Raw genomic sequence first — 21,966 nt, forward strand, 5'->3', positions numbered from 1 at the left:
TTGGAATGCCCGACCATATCAGTTCCAGCTCGTCTGAATTAAATTCAAATGGTCATTTGTTTTTCGATAACTTTCTGAAGTTCTCGATCTCTCCATTATTGATGATTGTATTGAAAATAAAGTGTTTTTCTTAATGTCCAAACCAGTGAATCCGAATGAATCTCGGTTATTAAAAGGATTTTAAAAACTCAGCGAAAAATATTTTACTACCAAAGTTACCAGCCTTATTACCGAGTAGTATTTAACGATATTTTCATGTATAAATCTTAATAACTAAAAAGACTGAATGCCGTATTTTTCTTTAGGCTCTACTAACACACGCGACTGAAGCCAGAATACTGCCGACTGAGGCCCCGTCCGGACTATGCCGGATAAATTTGAATCCGCAACTTTCACCCCGAAACCGAAAAAAACGTTTTCCGTCCACACATGAAAAGCTACACCTGAGTAGCTGTATTAATAGTAATAAATTTCTTAATCATATCCTTTTTGTAATCACTACCAAATCCTGCAATCTGATTGGTTCAAAGGAGTGCGAGATCCTCAAAATAATTTTTTTTTTAAACAATAAAATAAAATAAAATAAAATAAAACAAAAACAAAAAAACAAAAAAAAATTGTTTAGATGTTTTTTTTTTTGTTCGCATTTAGTTCTTCTACTACATTAAATTGATTATTCTGCACTCTTTATTGTGTCTTTTTCTGTGTATGATTACAAAAAGGATATGATTAAGTGGTAATTGAACTACGTGTCGTGCAATTTTGGTCTGAAATGAAACTTGCAATTACAAATCGCACTCCCGCTACGAAGGTCGTGCTATTTTGTAATCGCGCGTTTGATTTCAGACCAAATTGCACTCCACTCAGTTCAATTTTACCATCATTAATTACATTCCTAGAAAACGTCTTTTACCGCTCAATTATATTACTTTTAACTATGGAGAAACCAAAGGCTTTTTACGACTGGGCTGCCACAGGGAACCCAGTAAAGTCACCAGCAGCACATAGGTGTGTATTGTATTGCCACAAAGCAAACCAAGCAAGTTGAGGTCAGCAAGGCATTAGAGTGCTCGCACTAAAGCCTGGTTTTCACTAGCGACGGAAGCAGAAGCAGAAGCGTAAGACGTCTTATGTTAATGTGAAAATCAAAAAACGGAGACGTAAGCAGAAGCAGAACATCGACGGAAGCATAAGCAGAAGGAACGGAAGGTTTCCTTTTCCTTTTTTCTTATGCTTTTGCTTCTGCTTCCGTCCTTACGTCGCTAGTGAAAACCAGAATTCTTATGCTTCCGTCGCTGACTTACAGAAGCACATGGTGGTAAGCCAATCAAATTCTCGTACTCAGTCCCCTGCAAAAATGGCTCCCTATTGTTTTTCTTATGCTTCTGTCACATTCATTTTTACTAGAACATAACGATCTTATGCTTATGCTTATGCTTCCGTCGCTTATGTCGCTAGTGAAAACCAGCCTTAAACCCGTGAAACAAATACTAATTTTTAGTACTAAATAGTGATAATCAAACAATAGGAAACAAAGGATTCTGTATGAATTAGTACTAATTAGTACTAAATATTATTCACGGGTTTAGTGTGCGCACTCTAAGCTATCATGATTTATATATTATTCACGGGTTTAGTGTGCGCACTCTATATCTATCATGATTTATATGGTGTTTATTCTATTTTTCATGTTAGGAGTGACAGCAGAGAAGCGGTTCTGCATCCATAAATTTGTAAACTAAGAGGTTAACTACGATATTTGTGTTCCTATCCACTTTCTTTCTCTTACGATTTTTATTTTTATTTTTTATTCTCTATATAGTAATATTATTTAATTATTAGCATTTCTATTTCATGATGGTGGACATTAACTTCATCTCGAAGAAGAATTAAAAATGAAGATTTTTTCCCCGATTTTATTTTCGTTTTCATTTTTATCTAAATTGGACTCCCTGTACCTTAGGAGCTCCGCTTTTAGACAGTGCCTAAATTTATATAAATTTGAGCAATAACTGAAAGGATGTTAAAGAAGAAGCAGAGTGCATTAGACATCTATTCATTTGGCCATGCTGTAGGGTAAATAGTAATGTTCTCCTTAGGGAATTAAAATATCTTGTCGTGCAGAAATACTGCATTGCTTCTGGTCTTAACAAGAGCTCGTGCAGTGAAACCAGTATTTTGCGATTGAACCAGCACGACCAAGATTTTAAGTAACCTAGACACGCAGCAGATCATCCCATCAAATGTTTTCAGCTACAACTATTCTGGCTATTCTTTTTAAATTATTTTATCATCCTCCAGCCTCTCCCCCACCCTGAATAAAAGATTTACCTTCCATTTATGGTATCCCATAACTTCTCATGTGCGTTGTGACACGCTTATATACTTGTATAAAACAGTCAAAGGTGTTTTATATAATATAATGAAAATCACTTCAAGACCATATGCACGAACTATGATCGTACAATATGACAGAATGTTGGGGAGGGAGGGGGGTTGGACTGACGTTTTCTCTGTAGCTATCACGAAACTGTTCATAAATTGTCAACTTCAGCAAATCAATAAAAATACGTTCTAAATCTTGAGCATTTATCTGTTTTAACATATAGGTAGTATACTATCATTCGCACGTTCTCAGTACTCAGGCGGATACGTCGATATTGTCCTGTATTAATCTGCCCTTGCCTTACTACTGCATTACGTCAATGATACTGTATTCTTAAGAAAGCAGAATGAGCTACTTTATCTTACACATTTAGGGCCAATATCTAAAGCCGAGAATAAAAACCATGTCAATGAAGTGATACGATATCAACAGGGGCGGATACAGGGGGGGGGGGTGGATTGGGTGGATTTCCACCCCCCCTTTTTTCCCCTAAAAGCTTAAAAAATAAACTGATTTCAAACCAAATAGCTAAAAAAATGAATTGATTCGAAAGAAAATATAAATATCATCTTTTGAAGGCGAACTGTTCCGGTGGAAGAGTTACTGTAAGAAGCATGCTGTAGACGAAGCTTCTGCAACAAGTCTTTTGGCAAAACTTGCTGATAGCATTTTCTTTCCAAAAACCCGGGAACTTCTCAAGATTCTTGCTGCATTGCCAATAGCTAGTACAGAAGCTGAGCGATCGTTTTCCTGCGTCAGAAGGATACATACTTGGCCAAGGAGTACCATGACTACCCAAAGATTATCAGACTTTGGCTTGCATGATGCATAGCCACTTCATCCATATCAGTGAAGACGAATTATGCCAAAGATATATGCAAGAGAAAATGAACTAAGAGAAGGAATTCCCCCTAAACAGCCTTGTAAGTACCATCATGTGCACAGTTTGATGCTATTCTTAAACCTTTTTTTCTGCACGCGCATTTACTGCGCGCGCTCTACGCTGTTTGCTTACGTTTTTGGGGTTTTTCCATTATTTCGACTCTGCCCTGGATACGAATGTGCACGTCGAAAGCTTGGCAAATACGACAGGAAATTGAAGTAGTAATTTGTTCAAATTTCTGGAATATTTTTACGTTTATTTTCCAAAGCTTTCGACCTACATCGTCATCTTGAGGGCAGGTTTGAACATTTGAGCATAAGAAAAGTACAAGAAAACGTTAGCAAACAACGAAGAGCGCGCGCGTACTATACGCGTGCAGAAAATCAAACGATCAAATAAATGATATCATTGGATGATATTTTTAGAATAGCTTCTAAAAATAGCCTTAAAGTTTTCACATGATGGGGCACGGGAATTCCTTCTCTTAGTTCATATTCTCTTTATATATGACAATACATTCAAGAAGAATGATGTCAGCGTCCCTTTTACAATAAAATCATCAGTAACGCTGTTGTAGCTAAGTAGCTATTATCGTAATTTTTGTATACATTACAATCATTTCCATTTTCTAAAACGCAGTTGTACTATCAAATGCTTCTAATCTATTTCTTTTTAGCGCCTTTCTAATTTCGTTATTTACATGAAGTGTAACTCGGGAAGTGTAATGACCTATGGTTGATTGAATTTTTTTCCACCGCCCCCCCCCCCCTCCCCCCCCCCCCCCCCCCCCCCCCCCCCACTGAAAAATCCTGTATCCGCCCCTGATCAGTTAACGGTAAACTTTAAAATGTAAATTTGTGAAATAGCTCAGAATATGCTTGAAACTTTGAGTCGACCTAAGCCTACTTAAGTGGATTAAGTGGAGTATTCCCTCATCTACAAATGAAAATTAATGCTCTTCGTATTATAAACACATATTGTTATTGAGCTAATTAAGCCAATCATTCCAAAGATCTCGATCTGATCAAGCTGCGTTCAGTTTTCCACACGACGCTCATGGCCCCTCACTGACGTACTGATCAGTGTAATAAATGCGATAGTTATTTAGAAAATAAATCATTTTAGAAATCAGAGTAATCTTAATAAAAAGGAATGCTGAATTCTCATCACTTATTCCTCAAGTATAGGGCACAAGAGTGCAGAAACAATTAATATCATATGCTCAGGTGTTCATCATAGTTAGATTAATTGTTTCTTGTTCAGACGTAAATCACAATATTGGCAGCTATTTCTAGTCAAGCCTTTATTAAACAATACATGTAATAACGTCATCGCCATGTTTTTGAATAACTTTAACAAATTTAAAGATGGATGGTTTCATTAAATTCATCGAAATGCCTTGTTTGGTTGATGGATTTTTCATTAGGGAGATGAGCAGAAAAAAAGTACATTGTTTATTGTCTTTTGATCATTTGCCAATTATGCTCGCTGCAGTATGACAGTTCTTGCACACGAAGATCATGGCACCTCACGTACTGATCAGTGTAATAAATGCGGCGCAGTTATTAAGAAAATAGATCATTTTAGAAATCAGAGAGAGGGATCTTTAATTGAGGAATGTGGAACTCCCATCTTTTGATTATTTGCCAATTCTGCTCGCAGCAGTATTAATGTCGTATCGTACTTCAAATAATTTCAGCTTCTAGGAGTATGAAACTACCGAACTATCAACAAGACTGCGCACTTTGGTCAAACTTTCGTCGGATGCACTTTATATCTCCAGTCGTACCGGACACTGACCAATAAACTATAAGGTATTTCGCCTAGCTACCCGTTCGTAGGTATGTACATCATTTGGTCATAATTTGCGAATGCCGTTTTGAATAGTGTTTGCCAGAATCTTATACTTTTTTATTTAATGCCTAGTTCATTTTTTTGTTTTTACTCGCTTATTTGCAATGATCTTGTTAGTTATCTGTTCGAATATTTCTTCTTTAAGTAAATCATGCAATCTGATTAGTTCAAACCACTCTATAATAATCTTCAATATTTCTAATAAAAAAATCGCACTCAGCGCATGCAGTTTAATTACCCGTTTTACATGCACGGACTTTATTAAACGTGATATTATTTCCTGCACATCTACACACTGAACACTCAGGCATATCAAGTGCACGTCAGTTAGTTTGGAAGATGATGCCAAAAATTGAAATGTGGTTTTATAACTTTCTACAAATTATTGAATTTCCTAACCTCTGTACTATATTTGATATGTAACCAGGGACTAGAAGATCTTCATATCCACTCTATAAACGCTGTTTCAGAGTAGAACCGCTGAAAACCATACCCTGTTTGTCGGCACGTACCCGTATAGCGAATATAGAGGAGTAACCCCCCCCCCCCCCCCCCCCCCCCCCCGCTCTGTTATCAAAACAGACGGTATCTTAACTGAGTCCTTTCAATGTTTTAAAGGAGTGAAACAAGGTTGTATGTTAAGTCCTACTCTATTCAACCTACTCTATTCAAAGTGACCTTCCAGACTTTCTTAAACAAACAAATATAAATGACCCGATCTGTTTCGATAATGCACTATTAAATTATATTCTTTATGCTGATGATCTAATTTTATTCGGTAAAAACTACACAGATCTTCAAGCCCTTTTAAATAAACTTGAAATATTCTCTAATGCAAATGGTCTAGATGTAAATATTGAAAGTACCAAAATTTTCATTTTCAATAATTCAGAACAATTATTCGTAAAATTTGCTGGAGCCAAAAAGTAAAAGAGTCATTATTAAAAAATGGGCTGGGTAATGTATGACTAGAAGTAAATTCCAATACCTCTCACCAACCAAAGCTCTTTGTTACTATCAAAACGAGATTTGAAGACATATAGAAACAAAACTGGCTCGGGGAGATCTTTAATGATAAAAGAGACACCCCTGGCCAAAAGAACAAATCAAGAACGTATCGCCTCTTCAAAGTTAGTCATATGTAAGAAGGTCACTTAATAAAAGAAGAACCTTAACTAAGATAAGAATAAGTAACCATGACCTAGAAATTGAAAGAGGCAGATACTCTAGTTACAAGAAGGTAGAGGAAAGGAAGTGCTTTCCTAGTACTGATATAATAGAAGATGAAAGACACTTCCTAATTAAATGTCCTCTATACTCCAAACTTAGAGAAGAATTTCTTATGCAAAATAACATAAGTAGCTCTCTTACGGAGGACCAATTGTTTCTGAAGTTGATAGATCCTCTCCATATTTTACAACCAGCTGCAGCAAAGTACGTTTACAATTGTTTTGCTCTGCGTAGTGAAAAAAGCAACAACAACAAAACAATACTTTTATAATACTGCATAAAGATGATTAGGATTCGTTAGTAACGCATTTTATCGAAATAGTTATGTGAACATTTATATATACAGAATATATATGTACGTATGATACGTATGTGTGGAATATGTGAATATCGATATTATGCGCATACATAAACATACGTATATACTCGTAACTTATTTGGAACTAAGTTGATGTGCAACTATGTACAAAACGACAAATAAAATATGTCTGTCTGTCTGTCTGTTGGCCTAACCTCTACTTGATATGTAACCAGGGACTAGAAGATCTTCATATCCACTCTATAGACATGAATCACAACTGGACTAACCTCTATTTGATATGTAACCAGGGACTAGAAGATCTTTATATCCACTCTATAGACATGAATCACAACTGGACTAACCTCTATTTGATATGTAACCAGGGACTAGAAGATCTTTATATCCACTCTATAGACATGAATCACAACTGGACTAACCTCTATTTGATATGTAACCAGGGACTAGAAGATCTTCATATCCACTCTATAGACATAAATCACAACTGGACTAACCTCTATTTGATATGTAACCAGGGACTAGAAGATCTTCATATCCACTCTATAGACATGAATCACAACTGGACTAACCTCTATTTGATATGTAATCAGGGACTAGAAGATCTTCATATCCACTCTATAGACATGAATCACAACCGGTGGACTAACCTCTATTTGATATGTAACCAGGGACTGGAAGATCTTCATATCCACTCTATAGACATGAATCACAGCTGGACTAACCTCTATTTGATATGTAACCAGGGACTAGAAGATTTTCATGTCCAATGTACAGACATGAATCACAACTGGACTAAACCTCTATTTGATATGTAACCAGGGACTAGAAGATCTTCATATCCAATCTACAGACATGAATCACAAGTGCATCGTTCGGACATTGGCTACAGTTGCTATTTTTTTATTCTTGGTCGTGATAGAGAGCAGAGAAAGTGATCTAGACCCCTCTGGGTAAGTTTCTTCATGGTATCTTGTGTACTGAAAGTGAAATTTAGAAAAATTAATAGATATATTTTAATTAGGCTTTAAAAATCGCTTATTTCATACTATCAATCAATCAATTTTATAAACTACTAAGTTTTGCAAATTAAAATACAGAATACAAGTTATTGAAAACTAAAAAATATTGGTAGTACTTACTGTAATAGCCAGGTGCTACGCATAATTGCTAACAACTTACATATCGAATACTTTGAGAAATAGGGAGTTATTAGGTATTCTTTAAGCATGGATAGATAGATAGATAGACAGACAGACAGACAGACAGACAGACAGACAGATAGACAGACAGACAGACAGACAGACAGACGGACAGACAGACAGACAGACAGATAGATAGATAGATAGATAGATAGATAGATAGATAGATAGATAGATAGATAGATAGATAGATAGATAGATAGATAGATAGATAGATAGATAGATAGATAGATAGATAGATAGATAGATAGATAGATATCTTTATTTATAAACGGACGTCTCAATCAGTAAAAATACAACAATTTAAAAATGCAATGCAATTGAATATAACAAATAAGAAAAAGAAATTAAGAAAATAAGAAAGATAAATAACTGCTTTACATGAGTGCCGTGTGAAGTTTAGTCCTTATTTATGATGAAATGCTTTTTACAGCCGGACTTGAATGCCCTTAGGGACTTGGCCGTTCTTAATTCAAGCATGTTGATCTCATTAGCATAAATATAATTTGAATTTTGCAAATATTAAAGAGACGTCTTAATAATTAATAGTTTTGAAGGATTATGTTAAAGAGATTTTAAAACAAATTTTACAAAAATCTACCACTCCCAAGGTTCATACTCAAGGGCATATCTGACCCTAGAGAACCCATTATGGTTTTTCTCCTTTCTCTTCTTTTAGATATAACGTGTGTTCTGAGACTAGAACCAGGTCAAACAGACTGAACCGCTCTATAACTCCCTATTTTTGGCCTTCTTTTTACCCAGTACAAAGAAACAAAGAGACTTACTCTTACTACTACTGCTGTCCAGGATGGCTAAAAAATGGACGTCACTGCTCAATACGTAATGTGTTCTGATAACAGAGCGGTTTTCAATTCACTTGAGTGAGAAACGATTAGACTAATTCTTTGATGTACTGTAGCCTTACCGTATTTTACCGTAATCGTTGAAATTGGAAGAATTATTACTGAAAGAACTGGAAATCCCTTACAATAGAGTTTTCCCGCACAAGTACCTTACACATGCTAAAGTACATTTCTTGACCTAAGGTATGGTAATTCGTTGACACCCAATTGTTTTAGAGTTAGTCGAGATTTTGCTAGCAAGGCGGATTATATAACAATGAGTCCACAACCACACATAGGGCTTCACTTTTTTGCTTTTGTAATGACAGTAGTCCTTATAACAAAGTTTTCGCAGAACATTTCTTTTATTAATTTTTCGGTCTTGCTAGCTGCTCAAACCAAGAAATACGTTTTTCGGTTAAGAATCTGCACAACTCTGTAACAATAGGTAATAACCACCTTGGATGCCGCCATATTTTAGAAATACAGTTATAATCTTTTAAATATTTAAAAAACATGTTATATTTTCTATGTTCCATGTTCTACGTTCGCGAAAGTTCTCGGTTAAAGCGTCTAGCTTTTCTTCTTTGTCTGTGGTTACGAATACAACGGATCTGATTATCTTTAAAAGGAATCAAAAGAGGTGGGACATCTGCATAGCCTTTGTCCCCCAAAAGAAATAAGTTTGGCGGGAAATCAAGCGCCATCCCAGGCCCGATTGGTGTCATCAAACGAAAGCTTTGGGAATCATATGTGCTACCTAAGAATCCAGAAATGTCGCATATCATTTGCGTGTTCATGAGATGGAAATGTCTATGTCCACTATGTGCCTTTGTCTTCTCCTCTATTGGACTACTATCTTGAAAAAGATTCAGCCACTGCCATTCGCCGCCTGAAGAGAATAGTGAGAGAGGAGTCGAAACCTGAAGCGGTAGCGAGAGCAAAGAAAAAAGTGCAAGCCAAAAGAGAACCAGACAGCGAAAAAACGTAACGGAATTGGAAAAAAGTTCAAGAATACTTGATGATCAAATAAAATACGCTCAAAAACGAGCACCGGAGCAGCGAAGACGAGAAAAGATGGTTGAGTTTGTCGAGGACGCGTCGACAGGTGAATTGGGTGATGAACAACAGGTCAAACGGAAGAAAAGCCTGAAAGAAGCAACCTATGAAGCCCAAATAGACCACAAGTCCATGTGTGAACAGGCCACGAAGAGCACGAGTATCATGAATAAAGTATTGGCCTAGCTAGACGAAATGCTTGAGGAACTTTAGGAATAAAATAAAAACCTCTTGTTTTTTGATTGAATTAAAATATTATTCTTTGAAGCTTGTAGCTCTCATTGTCATATAATCCACTTTGCTAGCAAAAAAACTCGACTAACGGCTATAAAACAATTGGGTGTCAACGAATTACCATACCTAAGGTCAAGAAATGTACATTAGCATGTGTAAGGTACTTGTGCGGAAAAACTGTAATGTTACGGTATCATGTCATACCGATCCTTGCTCTAAGTCAATGCCGTGCGTTTCCCACTCATTTGAAAACTGTTTTACATATCATCTTACAATATGGACACTCAAAAATGATATGCGCCTTAATATCAAGAAGACCAAGGAATTAAGGGTATTTTTCATAAAGAACCAACCAACCTTTCAACCTCTTGTCGTGGACTCTCAACCACTTCATTCAGTCGAAACATTTAAACATCTGGGTTTACACTTAAGGGGAGATTAAGGAGAGCAATTAACTGAGATCATCTTACCAATTTTCTCATATAATGAACGTTTACATGAGCTTGGTCTTGTTACTCTTAATGAAAGTAGGGAGTTACTCACACGTAGTTTTTATGCTTCTATTTTTTTCTGAATCAGATCGCATTCATTACCTGTTACCAATTTTTTTTCGTCATGCCCTAGGTCTATTCCACTGATGAAATGCAATACCAAATTAAATGTTTTCAAAATAGCTTTTTACTATATATCGTTATCGTTATCGTTATCGTTATCGTTATCGTTATCGTTATCGTTATCGTTATCGTTATCGTTATCGTTATCGTTATCGTTATCGTTATCGTTATCGTTATCGTTATCGTTATCGTTATCGTTATCGTTATCGTTATCGTTATCGTTATCGTTATCGTTATCGTTATCGTTATCGTTATCGTGAATCTCCTTAATTGCCATTTATTCCTTTTTTCTTACAGGTGACCCCTGCCCTAAAGGAAGAGAAAACTGTACCGGTATTCCCATTTATATATTGTACTCCAAAACCCTTATAGTAATTGAGCCTGGCAGTTTTATCGGCCATTTGTAAAAATGGATTTTATTCAAATGAAATGCTTATGCTCTTCACATATTTAGTTTCTCTTGCATATCATAAGCTCAGTCTCGCGCCAAAATAAGGACAATGCTCCATATAAACTGATAATATATGATCAGTGCAATATTAGTCTATTTACGACTATCGATGCTTCTTTAGAGTTGTAATAGTTGTAAGAGAAGTGAGGGATTCTAATATAGCTTTATATGTATAAGACGCTATGCTCAAAATTGACTGATTATCTTCAATGTTATGTTTCAAATGTTACCATAGATTTTAAAATCATCTACGTTCTTAAGCCATCTGTGTCATACCGTAATGACTCTGCTGTGCCCAAGGTGGAGTTGGTTTGCAGTTTTGACTTTCCTGTGTGGAGGAACGTCTCATACCTGGTTGAATGGTATGGAAGATCAACTAAACCTGTAAAGAAGGACAGGTGGTGTGTTCCAGACCAGCCAGCAGATGCTCAGAATGATTGCACTCGAAGACAAAGTTCCATTGTACTTCCAGATCACTTTGCATTAGGCGACACAGTATGTTGCAAAATATTTAAATCATATCAAATAATATAGGAAAAAAATTATATATTGATGGTTCAGGAAAATCTAACGCAAGCAATGAAACATTTTTCACAAGGTTTGTTATTTGTCTCATATTACAAACAGGTGTGGTGCAAACTTTTCATGAAGTTCTCTACAAAAAAGACAAATAAATGGACAGCAACAGGAAAAGACAGTAATCAGTACTACGTGGGAATCGAGGTAGCTTCCAGCCTATAGTTTCTTTATGTGTGTGTGATACGTAATTATTTGTAAATGCTCTGTGAATGTTGCCAGGTTTCTCCACGTCACGTGATTGTCAAAGAATGCAACGTAGCAGAGAACATAACAGTTACCTTAAGGCCAACTGTTCCTATTTTACCCACAATGAATGTCCCTGGATCTGACAGTGTAGTGGTGTCTGTGTTGATACCCCAAAAGTACAAAGCACAAAGAAGACAAGCTGCAGTTGACAAATGCCAGGTTGAGCTGAAGACACAAGACATAACTCGTGGTAAAACAATCACGATTAGAGGAATCTGTGACAACCAACAAGATCAAAGACAAAGCTTCTCCTTTCGTTTCAAACCGCAAACCATGAGCACCAGTTGGTCAGATGTGGATAGCTATCAAATGCCAGCAGTGAAGGTACAAGATCATTAACTTTGTATATTAAGGGTCTAGTTACAGAGTCGAAAAGGAGAGAGAAAGAACAGCAAGCACGTAAAAATTCTCACCATACTCACGTATACTCACATGTGTACTAGTTGTGCTGAGATATGCTGATATCTTGGTGATGTCGACATGTTTGGTCAACTTAGATCTACATAGGACTTTTTAATTTCAATTCCTTTTTCTCATTTTACATCTCGCGTGTTGTTGTTGTTTTGTTTTGTTTTTTTGTTTGTTTTGTTTTTGTTGTTTTGTTTTTGTTGTTGTTGTTGTTTTTTTGTTTGTTTTTTTTTCTTGTTTTTTGTTGTTTCTATTTTTATGTACTAACGCTTTAGAAGTATATTACAATAATTAATCTCTTTCTACAATGCAAGATCTCTGTATTGTGAAAATTCTCATACAAAAGATCCTGAAATTTTCAGACAAGATAACTGTTATATGTGCTTTTTCCTTTAAGGTTACAGTGGATAACACAGAAACACGATTGTGCCTAACTACCACCGATCCTAATTTGTTTACATTTGACAAAAGGTAAATCTCTCAGTTGTAAATTCTTTTTCCATTCCTAATTCTATTTTCAAATATTCATTTAACCAAAAAAAATACTTTCTCCAACAATGCAAGACGGAGTCCTTCAAGAAATTACATTAATATTCAATGTTTACATTTCAGAAGATATTTTTATAACGAGATGGGTGATTATGTCATGTACAGCAACGAAGCAAAGAAAGTGCAGGTAAAAAAAGAAAATGTTTGAACAAAGGTAAACTAGTGATGGATCCTATACCTATTGCCAGTCGTATTTTGTTTTCTCGACAGGTTCAGGTTCGTCTTTGGATATGTTCTGGTCAAATGACTTGTGTATGCGGTGCAGCAATACGAGAGGGAAAAGACGTCATAGTTATATCTATGTGTAACAAAATGAAAGATTCAGTGCCTACAATACTGAGGACTTTCAAACGAAGTCCTGGAAGTCTATCCAAAGGAATACAAATCACTAAGAAGATCAGTGGTTCATCATTGGAGCAGGATGTACATTTATATCACTGAATTCCTAAAAAGACAATTTAGATTAATAATTATTTGTTACCATAATTCTTCCTTTTCATATGTAAAGGTAATTCTGTCTTCGGGTATCAGAGTCTCAGTAAAACGTTCTGGAAGGTCACTGGATGTTCGTATCAATGCACCATCTACTGACAAGGGAAAAGTCTTGGGGCTTTGTGGTAACTTTAATGACGATCCGGAAGACGATTGGAACAAAGGAGGTGATGGTAAACCTCATGATGATGAAAAACAATTTGCAGCAAGCTGGCGGTAAGTCAATGACACAAATAGAATTGATAACACATGGCCAAGCACAAATACAACAATTTTGTTTATATTGCTTTAACAGTCTTAAAGAAGGGAAGAGCTTTTTTGAGGTTCTCCCTGAACAAGAACTTGAAGAGCAAGATCAACAAGGGAGATCCTGCTATTGTGGCATCGAAGGCGAAACAACACAGGATGAAAGATGTGATGACAACGCAAATCTTTTTCACAAGAATCGACGCTACTCAGATAGAAGTACTTAATACTCAAATAGATGACCAGTCACACTTTGGCATGAAAAGATCTGTAGACAGTTACCGGTATAGTGATGACATCATTGATCACATGGAACGTAGCTACTATGTGGATGATCTTCATGTACAACTCGTTGTAAACCGCATACGAAACAAGAGATCACCGATAGAAGTCATACCAGAAGATGAGGCAACTCAGTATTGTAAAACACAAATTGAAGAAACAAAAGCAGGAAAGGCATGCATGAAGATCTCGGAAACCAACTTAAAAAATGCCATGATACAGTGTGTTAACGACTTGAAGGTAAAGCGATATTTAATATGACTATGAAACAGTAGGAAAGGGCCGGGTGCATTATTACGAGATATGTGAAATTAGAAAAAAACTCAAGCATTTGCTTCTATTTTGACACTCTTAGTTGTCAGGAGACAAAACATTTGCAGTATTGGCATTTGAGACCATGAAGTACATATGTGAAGATACCACATTAAAGAACCTTTCACTCTACATTCATACTGCAAGTGGTGACTTAATGCCTCCCAGAGAGGTAGTAAAAGACTTGTGTCCTGCAGACTGTAGTGGACGTGGCAAGTGTAAGAACAGAACCTGTATATGTGAAGAAGGCTATACTGCACTGGACTGTTCCATGCAGGTTAATGCAGTTCCTGAGTTGTTAGGGTATGCAAAATGAAATATATATATTAATATTTTTTGTTCCGACTTACTAATGATTAATCCGCCTTTTCTTTCAAAAAATATTTATATCTATATTGCATAATTGTGTTTACACGAGCCCTCTCTCTTCTAAACTTTGTTCACTGAGTAATCGTCCATGATTTAAATAGTAAGACATTTTCACTGAGAGGCTGACCACTCATTGTCCCGGATAGGGAATTAAGATATGGGAAACGCGATTCCGGAGACATTGAGTGGTGAAGGGTATGTGAAGTAGTGAACGTCGCCGAAGGGGAGGAGGGAGGGTCGCAGCAAGAGTTTGCTTCCCAAACCGGATTTGCGAAAAGACGGCGAAACAGGCTCGGTGTTGGTTTAAAAACCTTCCCAATGCCCCGAGGGATGGAATTGCTCGCACCTCGTGCAATAACCATCATGCTGAACGTTATTTATTGAACGCGGGAGCAAAATCGTGGTTATTTTCTCAGTGAGAATAGTATTCGTACTATAAATTTGAATAGTTCCCCAACCCGTAGAGAACCGGGACCGTCCAATATTCCAGTTTGTTCTATAGGGATAGCCTGGATTTTGCAAGGGAATACCTTGAATATTCCGTGGAATGGTTGTACATTACCGTTGGTATTTGGAATACTGATTTGGACACTGAAATGAGGCTTACGCCGCATAAATGACTCTGTCACCAAGGAAGAAAGCGCAGTTTTATTATTTACATAACGGTCTATTTCTTTTTAAACCAAAAAATCAATCTAATTTTTGTTTCTTTTTAATGCTGTTTTAGGATTTACAATGGTGGACTTTGTGATATACGAGAACGACCATGTAAAAAACAAATATTTTGGGTCAGAACTTTATCAAATCGGAGAGCCTAACATGTCATGTACAGGAAGAAAAGGTATTTCTTGTGCGTCATAGACATACGTGCAATGCATATACTATTGAGCTGCAAATATCATTGGGTCCAGGAACAACGTGGTTTATTAAATGATTGCCTTGGACCCGACTCATGTTTTGTATGAGAAGCCTGGAGTTGAATATGAAAGTAACACGTCTCAGTGTTTTACGTTTATCCTAGGTTTACCCAGGTACCTGGTCTCCTCGTGGAATTCCTGTCACATCACAAGGGAAAATGACTGATCTGTTTGGTGTACAGTGCAACCTGCCTGAGCCTCCGACTAGACTTGGTGACTACCAGCACGAAGGTACTCCTGCTGGGGGACTTTTGATCACGGTTTCTAATAATGGATTCAATACTAGTGTTCAACGACTGCGTCATGTGACTTACGACTCAAAGTGCATGAACTGCAGTAAATCAGGAAAATGTTAATTTAAGGTACGTATTCAATTGACAATGAGGTAAACCAATGCAAGTTTTGAAGCAAATGATAGGAGGAGAAACCCGGCCTGTTCATCATAAATACGTGTAGAGGTGTAGTAAGTATCTCGCCCTTGAGCATCTGATGCTGTTATTCTGCAAGTGTCGAAACTATGGTTTAGTAAAATCGATACCCGTCCGTCTTTCAAAGATCTGAATTTGTCAACTTCTCGAAAACAGTATTTTGGAATTCAGGCTTTAGCACATCTCCTAACTGTTCTATTTGTTAGTTCGACAATAACCACTGTTTGATCAAGTGCCATATGATTTTAATATTCTCTTTAAGGTACTTCTAAAACTAGCGTCATTGGTGTTCTTATCTAGCGAACAACGAATATTTTTTAGATTCTTAAGTAAGGGTAGGATACATATAATATTTCTTATTTACCCGTTCAATGGAAGATGTGATGTGTGTGTGTTTTTATTTTAGATTGATTCCTGTTTAATAAAGGGACATTGCTTTGCTGCCAATGAACCCAACCCACGTGACTGGTGCCAGCAGTGTTTACCACATGTTGACCATAAAAAGTGGACAAGTAGAAAAAGTATGTTTGAATTATAGAAACCTCTACCTATTATTACATCACGGGCTCTGACATCATACTTTTTCCTTTGTAACTGCACAGACAATCAAGTTCCCAGGTTTCCTTCAAAGACCACCTATTTTGCCTTACAAGGAGAAAGACTTGTGATCCAACTGAAAGCAACAGACCCTGATAACCGTCCCCTAACATACTCTGTACTCAGTTCTACAGCTACTGGATATACACTCAGTCTATCTGGTTTATTGACATGGAAGGTGACATCCAATCAGAATAACAAGTTTACCTTTCAAGTGACTGACGAGTGTGGCGCGTTTGATATAATACATGTGACCGTACGTATAGTAAAATGTCCATGCCTCAATGGTGGCAAATGTGTACCCCACCCCTACCACCCACGGGGATCTGGATCATACCAATGTCAGTGTCCCAGAGGAACTGGTGGAGAACGGTGCCTGAAAGTTTGTTCCAGGTCTGAATGTAAGTATAATAATACAATTCTTATTTTCCCCTAAATATCTTCTATTCAATTTTGCATGCTTGTTCGCATTCAGGTCCTCGTGGTCTTGCAGTGAAACCTTTAGGGACAACAAAACTTGAAGTGAGATGGAACGAACCTAAAGACTTACAGTCTGTGGATTATTATTGGCTAAAGGTAAATCTAAAGTGTTAAACAAACATCACAGACTTCAACAAAAAAAAGAAAAGAGAAGAAAGAAAGAAAGAAAGAAAGAACGCAGTAAAATAGAGCCTAAAAATCAATGACCTTCAAAAGTCATGATAAAATATCTTTTATGTTGAAGTATGGTCATACAGACAAACTAACCAGGAAAATAAAAGTGCCAAAGACTGTCACAACCAAGATCTTAACTGGTTTGAAGAAGTTCGAAAATTACCGTGTTACTTTGACTGTGATGTTCTCCAATGATGGTGAAAAAACGACGGAAGCTGTAGCGAAGACTGGCGAAGATGGTAAGAAAGGTTTACATTTTCATTCGTATGCACAGTTTCATAACACTTTGATTCTTTATGTAAGTATTCTTCTATATTAGATAGACATGTGGCACAGATGTTTATTTTTTTGTTCGAAGTATATATTTCATTTGATCCCCTCTTTTTATAAATCTTATATTACCATATATCTTTTACAACACACAAGGAATAAATATTATCATCGAAAGGAAAATATTATATTTTTTTACTACACTGAAGTGTGTACCAAACTGGTATAAAAAGCAGATGCAGACGAAAGATGCAAAATAGACATGTTTTAAAATTCATTTCGATTACTTTAAAATCCCTACCTAAAATCAGCACCTGACGCAGCACCAGTCGTCACTGATATCTCTCCAGTCAGATATGATACCATGAAGGTCACGTGGTAATCTATACCAAGAGAACAACGGAACGGTATCATCAGAGGCTATAAAATATACTACAAGGAACTGCTGTATCCTAGAAACAAATGGAAAGTGTTTGTGGTTACCGGAAGTGATGTATCCAGTACGATGGTGACTGGACTAAAGTCATACACTGAGTACTGTGTTAAGATGTCTGCCTTTACCAGTAAAGGAGAGTATCGTGACTGGGGACGAAAACAATGCAAAATAGTCAAGAGTAAGTAGAATTGTCTTTAAAACTGCGCTATAAAAATATTAAATGAAAAAAACTGAGTTGGAAAATAAAAGTTAGATCAAACTCAAATCCTAGTCTAATTACATATCACCATTGCCCTTAGTTAAGATTCCTTGTTTCCATTGGACGCATTAAAACTTCAATTAGGTGTATATTATCGAAGCTAAAGTGCTCATCTGATCAAAAGAATGGTAACTCAAATAAACATATTATTTATTTTTTAATTGTAAACGCCAAAACGTGATCGTTTGACAAGTGGGTGGCATGCTTTGTTTAGAGTCAGTTTTATTCTCTCGCTGTTCTCCTCGAAGCCTTCTTACTTCGAGTTTGTTTTCTACAGTTCCTTCGCTTCCTATCAAAGTACAAGCTAAGGCCATGAGTATGACAGAAGTACTTTTGAAGTTCGTGAAACCAGTGCACTCGTTTCCATCCAATAAAGTGCAAGTGGATTACGGAAAACTGAAAAACGAGTTGAATATGAAAAAAGCCTGCTATGGTTCTTCTTGTGTGATTGATAACCTTGAGCCAGACACCATGTACTATTTCAGGGTGATTGGATATGTGTACCAGAGAGGAGAAACACCAACATTTACTAAGATAAAGACATCAAGAGATGAGGTAATGCCTTTGTTACCCTTTTTTTACTCTTTTTAGGAATAAGGAAATTTGATAATGCGAAAAAAAATCATTACTGGGCTTCTACTTCATCCTTTATCATAATTATCTTATGGTCAAGAAAGACCTAGATACAAGTCCTAATAGATACACAGTGTACTGTGTTAAGGACATGTCCTTGGATAAAAAAATTACACATTCAGTTCATATTGAATAATGAACCATTTTCCATGGCAGGAGTTTTCCAAGTGGAATTAAAGTCTTGTCTTAAAAGCAAGCAGAAAAAAATCAGTTTTCGAGCATGCTAAAAACTAGGTTCTAAGAAAATTCGTCTTTGTATTCTCATAAAACCAGTAAAACCCTGAACTAAATGTACAGTAATCGTAGAGTGAAGTCACTTAACCCGTGAAATAAATATCAGACTAGTTCACATTTAGTAAACCAAATTCCATTCCAACGGATTTCAGACTCAACTCAACTCAACTTTTTATATAGTGCCATAATTTACAATAATACATAAAGTTAATGACATTTACCTAGTTAAAAGCACAAGCTAATTGCGACAGATCATCTCATTAAAAAGTATTTTTGAATTTTTTCTTATTGGAGTTTTTAAAATTTTCAATCAAAGAATTCCAATATTTTGTAGCAGCAAATCTAACATTGAATAAACCTAACTAATAAATTAACTAATAAACTAATAAATTAGTTCTTGCATATGGTAAAGAATAGTTTGAATTGGCTGCAAGTCTAGTGTTATAACTGTGAGAAAAATGAGTTGAAAACATTAGGAAGATTGTTGTGGTGAAAATCATGTCTGAAGATGGCAGTTTCAAATCTAATTAGGTCATGAAGGTGAGAGTATGTGGTGTATATATCTTCTACTAGGTCATGAAGCTTAAGGAGTGGGTTGAGAGGGATCTCTAAAGTCGGCAAATGCTATAAGTCTACAGCTCTTTATGGAAGTATAAAAAGAGGATTCACAGTAGTTTCATAGGTATTGCTCCACGCTACTACTCCATAAATAAGATAGGTATATATTAGAGAGTAATAAAGACTAACAAGTATTTTTGTAGGGACAAGATGACGCATTTAGAAATCATTCCTATACCACGTTTTATTTTGCTACCAATATAAGAAACGTGATGTTTCCAGTTTAGATTTTCATCAAAGAAGACCCCTAGATATTTGATATTAGTTACTTGTTTGAGGGGGTTGTTGCTCAAATACAACTTTAACTTCAAAGAAATTTTCTTTTGAGGAGGATGGACAGCAAAAATGGATTTTTCAACATTTAAAGAGTCTATTTGGTTGTAACCAGTTTTGTACATGTATGAGTTGATTATTAAGGGTAGACTCAAGGACATCGAGTTTTTTGTTCGAGTAGAAAAGGCTTGCTTCATCATTGAATAAGTGGAAGTTTAGTACGTTAGAGGAGTGATGAAAATCCTTAATATACAGTAAGAATAAGATTGGGTCAAGCACAGACCCTTGAGGCACGCCTGTTGTAATGTTCATGATGTCTGAGTCAGTATTCCTAATAGATACATATTCGCTGCAGACGTTTTTGTCCTCTTTTAATAAGCCCTTCCCCCCGTAGTAAGACCACCAGCCCCACTCCATGGCTTACAACAGGTATTCTATCGTCTATTTAATTTACAAAATACACAGTGAATGAAAGTCTGAATGTCGTCTTTTTTCTCTTTCCAGGTTCTTAAATTCAGACGTCATATTAAGTAAAGGAAGACCAGACCTTGTTTACTGCTTTTTTGTTTGTAATCTTGCATGCTAGCGTAATCTTATTGGGGATTGAATTGTACATGATAGCGTAGCGGTGATTGACATAAGATGCGATATTTACTTGTATCGTATATCTTTATTAGATCATTGATCACGGGGCTCAAACTATATTATTACACATTAATGGTCGATATCCGTGAAATAAAGCTGTGAATAAATACGGTAAAACTGTCCAATAATATCTCGCGACATATTTTAGTTTTAACCAAATCAAAATAGACGCTAAATGTATGATATGCAAATAATCACATTTAAGATATCAAGCTCTTGACATCTGATAATCTCTATATATTACCATTATATAACGAAATTAAAATATTCTTACAGTTTAAGAAAATAACAAGTATGCGTTTACCCCATGGTTGATTCATGTTAGCCTTCAAAAAACATATATAAACAAGAAGCTGTTGGTGCATGCAGTGGGTTTCTTTATGTGAGGGTATGTTGGAGCTTATTTAACACCTTCATCTTTATTATGTACCGCTATTTGGAATTCTTAATCTCTCCGTTATTGATTATTTTCTTGAATTAACTATGCAAAACTATTTAATTATTTGGAATGCCCGACCATATTATTACTAATACACAGTGGATGATTGCCAAGAGAGATTACCAAGATGATTGCGCGCGGTATCTGTCGGGCTCAAGTTTACTCACATTATGTACAGCGATAAATAATATAAAACAATTTTCTTAAGTATGGTGGGAGCTTCGCTATTAATAGTCCTTAATTACAGAATCCTAGTCAACTATAATGCACTGCGCCTCTATATTATCGTTTACATCCATCTGTTCGCCTGCATCGTTGTTTAGAGAGATTCTCTTTGTGGCATAATAATGGCTGTTTGGTTGTCCAAATCAAAGTCACACCCATTCCCCGCAAGTCCAAGACCAGAAAAACCCGACTCGACTGAGTCTGGAGGGGAAAGAGAGACTGTTAACAGTCTAGTCGTCCAACTGTTAGACATCAAAACTTTTGAAATCTCCCTTAGCTTCGTTGCCAAAATTTATAAAATCTCGCTGAAAACTTTAAGAGACTATTGTATGATTATATTATGATGGTAGTAAATCATCTAGCAGGAAAGAAGGCCGATGAAACTGGCCGGATATCTAAACTTTACCCTCAAAACCGCTTGTACCTCCGGGACGAGCTGACATTTTGACGACCGTTTCCAATCTTGTCATAACTTTGGTATGAACTGTCCACCAAGTGGCTAATCGCTGTGTTGGTTTACGTGCAAACTCCGATATTGCGGTGCAGATATAGTTTGTAGGACCGAAGATTACCTAAGACATTAGTTTAATTCTCTACTTTCGCATACCCCATAATGCTTTGCGCCTTGGGGTGCAACAACCAATGAATGTTTCCCAAAATGAAATGTCCTTGAATTGAATATACACGTTACCTGCTTTTATCTGTAAAACACGGATTATCTATGATAATCTATCTACTGATTAACTATGATATAAACAATTAAGTTTAAAAAGGTTTTTTT

General features: G+C 36.2%; 2 protein-coding genes across 6 annotated transcripts; both read left to right on the forward strand.

The window, feature by feature from the left end:
* Nucleotides 1-4,956: 4,956 nt before the first annotated feature.
* LOC116299657 (von Willebrand factor D and EGF domain-containing protein) lies at nt 4,957-13,960 on the forward strand. 5 transcript variants are annotated; one of them, XM_031708370.2, is made up of 12 exons: nt 4,957-5,083; nt 7,492-7,622; nt 8,551-8,714; nt 10,921-10,956; nt 11,310-11,569; nt 11,702-11,797; nt 11,873-12,223; nt 12,705-12,778; nt 12,920-12,983; nt 13,067-13,279; nt 13,365-13,564; nt 13,644-13,960. In XM_031708370.2, the coding sequence occupies exons 2-12, from the start codon at nt 7,525-7,527 to the stop codon at nt 13,819-13,821; spliced, it is 1,734 nt and encodes a 577-aa protein (XP_031564230.2). In that variant the 5' UTR covers nt 4,957-5,083; nt 7,492-7,524; the 3' UTR covers nt 13,822-13,960. The 5 variants fall into 5 exon arrangements, with proteins under 5 accessions (XP_031564230.2, XP_031564223.2, XP_088895126.1 ...); XM_031708363.2 differs by having other exon boundaries at nt 4,958-5,110; XM_089039000.1 differs by having other exon boundaries at nt 4,958-5,110; nt 7,523-7,622.
* Nucleotides 13,853-21,025, forward strand: LOC148905830 (von Willebrand factor D and EGF domain-containing protein-like). Its single transcript, XM_089038887.1, has 11 exons — nt 13,853-14,116; nt 14,232-14,491; nt 15,285-15,345; nt 15,579-15,779; nt 16,309-16,423; nt 16,505-16,900; nt 16,975-17,075; nt 17,224-17,392; nt 17,735-18,037; nt 18,396-18,673; nt 20,381-21,025. The coding sequence occupies exons 1-9, from the start codon at nt 13,853-13,855 to the stop codon at nt 17,803-17,805; spliced, it is 1,638 nt and encodes a 545-aa protein (XP_088895013.1). The 3' UTR covers nt 17,806-18,037; nt 18,396-18,673; nt 20,381-21,025.
* Nucleotides 21,026-21,966: the final 941 nt, after the last annotated feature.

Source organism: Actinia tenebrosa, unplaced genomic scaffold, assembly GCF_029948245.1.
Source record: "Actinia tenebrosa isolate PJP-AT-01 unplaced genomic scaffold, QUT_ActTen_1.0 PGA_scaffold6__47_contigs__length_16458017, whole genome shotgun sequence".
NCBI classification, from domain to species: domain Eukaryota; kingdom Metazoa; phylum Cnidaria; class Anthozoa; order Actiniaria; family Actiniidae; genus Actinia; species Actinia tenebrosa.